Source organism: Gossypium hirsutum, chromosome A11 (genome assembly GCF_007990345.1).
Source record: "Gossypium hirsutum isolate 1008001.06 chromosome A11, Gossypium_hirsutum_v2.1, whole genome shotgun sequence".
Classification (NCBI taxonomy): Eukaryota; Viridiplantae; Streptophyta; class Magnoliopsida; order Malvales; family Malvaceae; genus Gossypium; species Gossypium hirsutum.
The window spans coordinates 21,529,096-21,539,140 of NC_053434.1; the positions used below are offsets into that span (position 1 = coordinate 21,529,096).

Genomic DNA, 10,045 nt, shown 5'->3' on the forward strand with positions numbered 1-10,045 from the left:
TATGCATGCTGTATGATAAGTAGTACTTTTACCTTTTAAATACACACTAAATGCCCATATTAACTCCAAAACTATATGCTGACTACAAAGTCTTTTTATCTTCTTTTTTTTTTAATAGCATAGTCTTTTATCCTAAATAATATTAATCACATAAGATAAAGAGTTAAAACATTTTTTCTTAATTAAATTTAATGATTAATTTTTTAAAAAGTATTAAATCATTTTTTAATAGAAATATTGATTAAAATATTAAATTTTTAATAATGTTGATATGACAATTCACATATTAATTCACATGTATTTCATGTTGATATGATATTATTTGTCTTATATAGCACATGGACAAATAATTTAAAAATATAAAATATTCAAAAATAAAAAAATTATAAAATTCAAAAGAAGAAGAAGAAATACACGTTAATTGCTATGTAGATTATCATGCTTAAAGTTTCAAATGTTTTAGTTAGTATTTCTACTAAAAACAATCATTTGATTATTTTTAAAAAATTGATGATCAATATGATGAGAGGTTATTTCTCCCGGAACAAAAAGATCGAAACCTTCCACGCCCCACGTCGGATTTACAAGTTGGACCTTGCTAGTTAGTCTATAAGGGTCCGACATCCATATTTCAAGACCATACAATTCTGTTACATGAAATGCGCCAAAGCTAAAGCAAGCCACTCTTGAGAGAAATAAATGAATTCCAAAAATCTTGGGCAAATCCAAAAAAAGTTTTTCTGTGCACTCATCACAAAAAATTTCTAGATCCCAATATACCCAATGATTGATAGCTGCCAAGAAGCACAAGCCAGAAAACACAATATGTGCTCCGGCCACACCGGTAAAAAAAACTGAGAGCTAAATTTAACTTAAAAAGAAAAAAGAAAAAAAGCAAAATTAACAAAAAATAAAATAAAACATTAAAAGTTAATTTAGGATTGTTTTTATGGTAGATAATAGATTTTCTTTTCTCTTAATTGCTCATGATATCCCATATAAATGGATAAGAAATTATTAAGAAACGAATATTTTATATTTTATATTCTATTTATACAAATTATGGGCACTAAAAATAGGGTTAAATTTAATATATATTTATTTGTTCAATAAAGAACTGTTAAATATAATTTAAAAATATTCTCCAACAATATTATAAATAGAAATATTGGATCCATTTAATAGTTTTCATGTTCCACAAACATAATTACATTACTGAATCGAATAACTAATTTGTTACATAATTGCATTTCTAATTTTAAAAAAATTGTTAAAATAAATACCATATATGATATTATGAAAACAAATAAATTTATTTATTACCAGCTAGAAACTTGCATGGGAAAATTAAGTATTCATATCAAAAGCATGGTTGAAACTAACCACCCGAAAATGCAGCTAACATGAACATGTCATTTGTTTGGATTTGTCACTTAAAAACCATTTTTTCCTCTGTAAATTTCTTTATGAACGAGAGACAATTTGGTGAGGAAAAGGATGAAATTGGTGGTGGAAATTCTGACTGGAAACCTGTTTTATGTCCAAGTCGAGGACGATGCCACGATCGATGGCCTGAAGAAAGAGATCGAAGCTCAAGAGAATTTGGCCCGTGAGCGTATGATCTTGATTGTTGATTCTAAAGACGAAAACCAGCTTATAACTAAAGAAGATGATGGAGCTTCTCTAGCGGATTTTGGAGTGCAAGACGGATCTCACATTTATCTCTTCTTTAATCCTTTAAATATTGAATCGCCTTATTATCATCTTTTCACTTTACCTGAAACTCTCTTGGGATAGTAAGTAGTGTTTTGAAAAGAAAAAAGAAATCAAGATTGATTTTTAAAGAATTTAGTTTCTTTATAATTAAGCATATTCAATAATAGGTTAGCATTTTGAGAGGGAAAAAATCAACATTGAAAATTTCATCATAATTAAGTATATTCAATTAGATTTATTGTTCAAAAAAATAGAAAAGAAAAAAATATATATGGATAAGTGTTAATTGTAATGGTATATCATATTATACTATCAAAGAATTTTAAATCAAACTCTAAAACTCTAGAGACACATGATTGAAAGAGTCGACCTTCATAAACAGTAAAACAAACATTAAAAACACTTTAATCCTACAAAAAAAATCCTATTGTAAAATTATTTTTATAATTTAAATAAAATATTTTATTTTAAATTAGACTGAAAAAATTGAAAAATTTAAAACTGACCAATTAAAAAAAGTTATTTTGTTCAAGTTATTTTATTATAGATATTATTGGTTAGATTTCAGTTTAATTTTTAAAATATCAAAGCATTCATAAATTTTTTAATCATTTTTTTCACAGTTCTTTTTAACTTGTTACATCATGATATAATCGAGTTTTAGTTTTTTAATATTGAGGTTATTCACTTCGGAGAATTAATAAAGGTAAAGATTATAATTTTTCCATTTTCATATAGTTTCTTTTTATCCAACATATTTAATTTCAAACCGACAATTTAAAAAACTAATTTTAAAATTAAATAAATATAAAGTTGATTAATTGATACAACTTTCAATGCAAATTTCATATAAAGATACCAATGTAAAAAAAAATGAAAAAGAAAAGAAAAGAAACGAAGAGAAAAGAAGAAGAAGAAGATACAAATCGATCAAATAGGCAACCGTTTTCCATTTCAATGGGGCAGTTACTTTTAAAACTGGTCTTACCAAATTCTATCTTACTTTTTCTTGAGAAAAGGGGAAAATTTTCCTATACAAAGATCTCAAGCTTTAAAAGAGACTACAATGTTGAATAAATACTATCATTATTGCTGAAAATTGTACATACCACTAACCTTTGACGCCACCTCCACTTAGGTTTAGGTTTGCAAAAGATTAAGGTTTAACTCCAATAGGTCCAGGTAAACCACTCAATTTCATCATACATAAATACTTACTTGGAACAATAGCACCTGCCTGTGAGCACAGATCGACCACCGCTGGTGCGTGCCCGTAGTAATTCCGACCTTCATCCAAAAGCACTTTTGGATCCTGAGGCCGTCGCCGCCACACAATCTTTGGAGGGACCAAATTGTCAACCCTTGCCTTTATCCAATAATGGGTTCCACGCCAACTCTCGTATCTAAATACTCCACAATGACGAGCTAGATGGCCGGATGGCCCGACATGAACTTCTGAACAATATTTGCAAACTTTTGCCGGATAGACCAGTAGCAGCTTCTTAACACCGGATCTAAGGGTCTCCCATGCTCTCAAGGTGCCATTTGCTATCACCCTTATATCATCATCTGACAAGGACTCGATTCCACTGATTGTACCAGAAAATTCATGGGTTGTTAATGAACCAGATCTCAAAATTTCATCAGTTACATCGGCCCCTGCTTGCATGCATAGCTCCACGACCGCGGGAACACGATCGAAATCGAATCTTTGCTGGTGGTTGATAACACCTTGAAACATGTTGTGTAGATGAAATGCTTCTACAGGGACTAGTATGTCGGTCAAATCACCACGGACCCATTCATGAACCCGGTTCTTTCCAATGCGCCTGTATCCGTGGCAAGTTTGGATTAAGTGACCTTTCTCACCAATGTACACTTCTGCACAGAACCTGCAAAGTATCAATTAATGTTTTTTTTTTAGTTTTTTTTGCATGAATAGAGGTTAGAGTAATGCAGTAAAATTTGGGGAATTTTCAAACTGGATCAGAAGTCGAATCAGTTAGACCTCCAATTTCCGGTCCAGCCAGTTGAGTGGGGCATTTTGATGTTTTCTTGACTTTTTAGTGTTTAAGTACTTTAAACACTTATTTAATGTAAATAAATTATAAAATAACTAATAACTAATAAAATATGCATTTAACTTGATGCTAATACCTTTCATATAAAACTAAGAGATTGTAAATCTCATTAATAACAAATAAAGTTTGAAACAAAAAGAAGATATATAGAATATCAATCTTTTACTAGTCCAATCCATTTTTTTGTCGGTTTGTAGTGATTGAACTGGTTTTTCACCGGTTCAATGTTTATCTGTGGTATTTTCGCCAATTTTCAATTCAACCAACCAATCCAATCCAGCTTCTTATTCCCCTAATCTTCTTTAATGTACAAAGGTTCCCTTTCCACTCTCATCAGTCATAGAAACTTGTTGATTCCACCAAATGCAAAAATAACCATCCGTGTAAAATTTCAATCCAAATGAAAGAGAGGTATTTGACTTGTGACTGCAAACCGAATTTTTTTTGCTTGAACGACTCTTGAAATAAAGTAGCTCTTTCCAAATGCTCTAACTGCTAGGAGTAGGAAAATTGGACTCTTTATTACATGATAAATTTTAGAAAAAATCTAACCACATATGTCTGGCATGAACCCGTATTTGGCACTCACACCCAAGCTAAACAACTTAGGTATTTACACCTAGGGTCTTTCCGCAAAAGATTAGGACTGTATTTCTAAACCATTTTAAAAGCTATCAACGATTAGTGAAACTTCCAAACAAATTATCACTCTGTTAGCCTAATTAAAACTAAAAGTCTTTGTTTGCACATGCTGTAGCAGTTAAGTCTAAGCATGAATGAAAATTTACTTTGTATATGTAAAAACGAGGCAAAAGTTGGATTAAGGCATATTTGAATAGATAGAGGAAATGAGGGCGGGTCTTACTTGCAAGCAACAACGGGGAATAGTTTAATAAGGGTGAAGACTCCTTGGAAAAGCATTTCTCTGGCCTTGAGAACCTCTTGAGCCACCGGAATCATTCCAGGCACCGGATAATCCTTGGCTCGATTCTCGATTCTCTTGAGTATCATTGGCCTAAGCTTCTTCAGGTCTATTTTCGAGCTGTATGATCTCCAATGACCCCTGAATGCCATTGGCATAGATCCTGCTAATAGACATTGTATCAAACAACTTGAAAACAGAAGTAACAAATAGAAGCATAATCAATATGCTTTCTAACTTCCAAAAACGAGAATCTGACTTTATCAGTTAAAATTCTAGATTTCAAACACTGACTTTGGAGAACAATGGAGGACATTTTAAGGGGTGAAAAATGAAACTAAAAAGGGGTCTCATAATGGAACAACATAGATGAACATAAAAGCAAAGTGAATAAGTAACATGGCTAGAAAACACCCAAAAAACCCTCAAAATATATCATATTATCAATATTCATATAATTCACACTTCCATCAACTTTTAATTGCAATCATTAGCGGGGTTAAACCAGTATCCATGCTTACGAAAAGAATAAAAAAGAACAAAAAAATTTATAGCAGCAATTCGTTGTCAACCAAAGAAAAGCACCCAATAATTCACAACAGAGCAACTCATGATATCCTGACTCTTCATTTTTCTTAAAGTACTCGTATTCAACTCTCATGTCATAGATAAGAGATGAGGTAAAGATTTTCCAACTACATTAAAAATCCGACAAATCGACCCACATGAAATCTAGTTTATAGCAATACATAAAACAAAGCATAAGAAATCAGCATCTTGTTTTATTGGGTGTCGAGTTTTCAATATTCTGATTTCTTGGCTCATAGAAATTGTAGTCTTACGTACCTGGATGTGGATAGTAGATACAACTTGTTCAACGTTAGCAAAAAAGCGACGTCCCTTCTACTCGGCACTCTCCGACTATCGCCCCTGCTGGACGGATGGGTCCTGCAGCCAAGCTCCCTTCTTCCTTTGCAGTCGCCGCCGGAATCAGAGAAATCCTTCAAGGATTTCTCAACTAGCATACAAAATCGAGGGTGACGATGACACCATCTTAGGCAAACAAGGGGCAGCAAGCGTGCAGCTGTGGGAGTTGCAGACGGAGTGCTGGGTTCTCGAAGTCGCTTGGAGTTTGGAAGCGGCGGTGGGGGAGGTGGTAAATCGGTATGCAGCCGGCGGTGGAAAGCAAAAATAGAAAATAAAATGAAATGAAGAAACCATAACTTATTAGTCGACCTATTCACTCGGGTCAGCGTCAGGGTCAGGGTCAGGGTCAGGGTCAGGGGCAGGGTCAGGGTCAGTAAAAGTTTTTTAAGGGAAAACTATAGACCACTCTACTTCTATTAAGATAACATTTCAATTACTAAATTTTCAAAACTGACAAATCAGTCATTAATATTTACAAAAAGTGATAAATCAGTCACTTGAGTCCATTTTTCGTTGCAAACCTAACTGGATAGCTGACGTGCCCGTTACGATGCCATGTTGGACATGACTGGATATCCATTTAATGGGTAATTAATCTCCATCGAGTGATCTGAAAAAAATTAACTTAATGTGCCAAAAAAATCAATTAAAACATGAGAAGAAAGTAAAGAGGCAAAAACAAATTGGTTAAAAAAATTTGTTCAAGAGAAAAGGGAAAATGACTGAAATTTTTAGGGAATCGTTAGAGAAGGGATTGAAAATATTCGAAATTGGAGAATTATTGTGCTAATTTTCAACATTGTCGGAATGATTAATAGAAGAGAACTACCCCAAGGTCTTCCATTGATTGCAATAGGCAAATTTATTTCGAATTTGAGTTATTTTTCGATTTAAGAAGGACATAGTTCAAGTTTGGTATAGGGTTTAATAATGTTTCTAATTTGGGTTCATCGTTTTTTTATTTTAAAGGGATTTGAATTTATGATTTTTTGGAATTGTTAGTTCAAATATGTTGCATTCGCCCAGGCCTAACATGGGGTTATGCTTTTATACTATCAATTTGTAACAACTCGCCCAACGAAGCCTTTATATTTGGTTATTGTTTGTTGTACTAAGCATAGTTTTGGCTAAGTAAAGTATTAGTTATGACCAAGTATAGGATTTTATGTATACGCCAATCGGTGGATCCTGTGTTTTGGCGAGAGTTGTGGATTGGCGGATTCTTCTGTTGGGTATACGCCACCCCAGATGTTTTGGCAAAGTCATTAAATCCATAGTTTAATAGATTTGTTTATTATTTTAGTAAGACTGGTTAGTTAGTCCAGTGAGAACTGGTTAGTTGATAGAACTTAAAGTATGATAAACACACTTAACCATAAGAATCAAGGGTGTTAGTGGAATAATTTGATTCTCCCACTAAACCTTGTCTCCATGCCTAAGTATATAAGGGTATTGGTGTCTTCACCAATAAACTTTGCGCTTTCTTTACATTTTTCTTCTTTTTGATTTTCTCTGCACTCTTTTTGAAAATCTTAAGTCTAGAAATCTTTTTGAAGTTGGGTTTGTTGTACTCAGTCAACTTCTACGTTTGTCATTATCTCTCTGGTAAATATCGATGAACCCTAGGTTATTTTCATAGTTATGCACGTAATGTTAGTTCTGCATGCATAAGAGTTAGGTTTTTATGTTAAGAAGAAAACTTATTGATTCTGGGTTATGTGTTCATGTTTCTTGCATGAATGTTTGGATTTAATAGTGTAATGATCTGATAAGCTTATGTAACATCCCCTTAACACTTATCCGTTCCCGGAACAGAATTACGGGGCATTACCAGTCAATACAGTTCAATTACGGTTATTAATTAAAAAAATTGTTTGCACTTATCATAAATTTAACATATCATCCCTTTAATGGGCCCTTGAAGCCCAATATGAACAGTAAAATCAATTCAGGACTAATTTAAAATTACTACAATTTTTTCTCAAAATTTCAAAATTTTCCTTATGAGCAGTACCCACACACCCGTGTGGATTGCCCGTGTGACTCACATAGCCGTGTCACTAGATCACAAGGCCATGTCGTTAGGTCACTTGAGAGCCCTTGTAACTACTCTTTGACTTGAAAATATTAAGGTGCAGTTTCCACACAGCCAGTCCACACGCCCATGTGCTAGGCCGTGTGGACTCAAAATGAGTCTTAAACAACAAATTTACCAGCCTTGCAATTTAATATACCAAACATTCCAATAACCATTCATTCAATTACTTTAAATCACATTCAAACCTACTCAAAACATGTTAAATTAAATATTTTATGTGCCTATATGATAAATCTTTTTAAGTATTTCACATACATTTTCAAATAGTTCAAATTCATGCTAATCAAGCCAATTCTTACCATATACCATTACCAAATCTAAAATTTACTTATTTCACCTTTACTTTCATAATTCAAAAGAACACTCATATGAATAATGTAATATCCCGAATTAGGGCCTAATGAGAATAGTGGTTTCGTGACCACAAATCCGAGATAGAAATAATTATTTTATATTTATTTTGAGGTCTATGATATGATTGCATGATTTTGTGAAAATTTCGTGAAGAAATTCTATGCATGAAGTGCTTAATTTGAAGTTAGGGACTAAATTGAATAAGTTGCAAAACTTGCATTCTAGAAGTTTCTAGTATGAAATTGCTTTGAAATATTAATTAGGAGGTCTTAAATAGCAATTTGACCAATTTCAAAGTTTATGGACAAATATCGGACATGAATAGAATTTTTGGAAAGTTTAGTAGTAAGGGCATTTTGGTCATTTAGGGGTAAAATGAATTAAAATACAAAATTAAAAGCCAATTTTGCTCATCTTCTTCACCATGGACGTGTATACCAAGGGAGACTCCATGGCTAGGGTTTCCAAGCTTCCAAGCTCGATTGTAAGTCCGTTCTAGCCTCGTTTTTAATGATTTTTACGTTTTTGGAGTGTATTTTGGTGTTTTATGAGAGAATGTAAGGTTTTAAATTATGTTAGACAACTTGTGCTACTCGGTTTTAAGTGAAAACGAGCAAAATGGCTTAATCGGTAAAAATACCTAATAGTCATAAGTACATGTTAGAGTGAGAATTTGATGTTTCCATAGAAGGGAAAAATGATCAGCATGTCATAAAACATAAGAAAATAGGAAAAATTATCAGCATGTCATAAAACATAAGAAAATAGGATGAAGTTTAATTTCCGAACCTTGGGGCAAAAGTGAAAATATGCAAAAGTTTTGGGGTCAAAATGAAAATTTTTAAAAATATGATTTTTGGACCTGTATGAATAGTGTGAATAATTATTAGGCTAAATGTGATATTATAGATGAAGGAAATCGAGATTCGGGCTTAAATCGGGACAATACAAGGTTATGGACTAAAATGGCAAATTGTTGTTTCTGGATCGAGGTAAGTTCGTATGATAATAATAATGCAATGTTATGTTTGAATTATATTTCTTACTATTATTGCATATATTTTATGATTTAATATATTGGAAAAGTTGATGGAATGGTGTTTATGATGTGGAAATATGACATGAAAGAATGTTACATGAAATGTAAGAAAATGAAGATACATGACAAGTGATATATGAAATATGTGATATATGTTATGTAAATTCTTAAAAGCTGATTTGATATTTGAGTTGTGTCTTATTATACTATGAATGGACAATTGTTACTATGGATAGTGAGATCGACACTTCAAGTAAATTCGTACATAAATAATCTATTGATTCTTTTTATGTTATTATATTTTGATATCATATGAAATGTGGCTGCCTATCAAATGGTTATTTGATGTAAATTATGAATTTATATTGATTACGGAAAATTTAGTAAAATGTTGAAAAGTGAGGAATTTCCCTATTGAACCTTTGGAATAAAAACGACACGAATGATCTATTGTGAGGTCGCATGTGAAGTACTAAGTGCAGGCTACTATGCGTACCCGAAAACTGTGATCACGTGTGTAGTACTAAGTGCAGGCTACTACGCGTATCAGATGGTTAGGTCACGTGTGTAGTACTAAGTGCAGGCTACTACGTGTACCGGATAATTGGTCGCATGTGTAGTACTATGTGCAGGCTACTATGCGTACCAGATAGCTTTGGCTACAAGTTGAAAATATGTGCAGGCAATTGAGTATCAGTTATTATTCTGAAGAGTTCAACGGGAAAATCGATTAAGCAAAAATACAATTGAACATGATTATATGATGAATAAGTGTAGGTATATGTTTATGAAAAATTATGAGCAATGTGCTCGATAATTGGGTGAATTTCGATAAGACAAAATGGATTAAGTGGAATTATGTAAGAATGAATTTTAGTGGTAAAACAGTGTTGGACAGCAACAGTTGC

The 10,045-nt window shown here is 32.7% G+C and overlaps 1 protein-coding gene across 2 annotated transcripts; it reads right to left on the reverse strand.

Annotated features, from left to right (window-relative positions):
• Positions 1 to 2,642: 2,642 nt before the first annotated feature.
• LOC107912710 (APO protein 4, mitochondrial) lies at positions 2,643 to 5,929 on the reverse strand. 2 transcript variants are annotated; one of them, XM_016841018.2, is made up of 3 exons: positions 5,566 to 5,929; positions 4,663 to 4,882; positions 2,643 to 3,608 (listed from the first exon to the last, which is right to left on the reverse strand). In XM_016841018.2, the coding sequence occupies exons 2-3, from the start codon at positions 4,875 to 4,877 to the stop codon at positions 2,873 to 2,875; spliced, it is 951 nt and encodes a 316-aa protein (XP_016696507.1). In that variant the 5' UTR covers positions 4,878 to 4,882; positions 5,566 to 5,929; the 3' UTR covers positions 2,643 to 2,872. The 2 variants fall into 2 exon arrangements, with proteins under 2 accessions (XP_016696507.1, XP_016696508.1); XM_016841019.2 differs by having other exon boundaries at positions 4,663 to 4,885; positions 5,566 to 5,923.
• Positions 5,930 to 10,045: the final 4,116 nt, after the last annotated feature.

Excerpts from the sequence above, each read along its gene's own strand:
- LOC107912710 (XM_016841018.2), bottom strand. The coding sequence starts at position 4,877 with ATGCCAATGGCATTCAGGGGTCATTGGAGATCATACAGCTCGAAAATA. Across the intron at positions 3,609-4,662 it reads TTCCCCGTTGTTGCTTGCAA|GTTCTGTGCAGAAGTGTACA; the intron begins GTAAGACCCGCC and ends GATACTTTGCAG.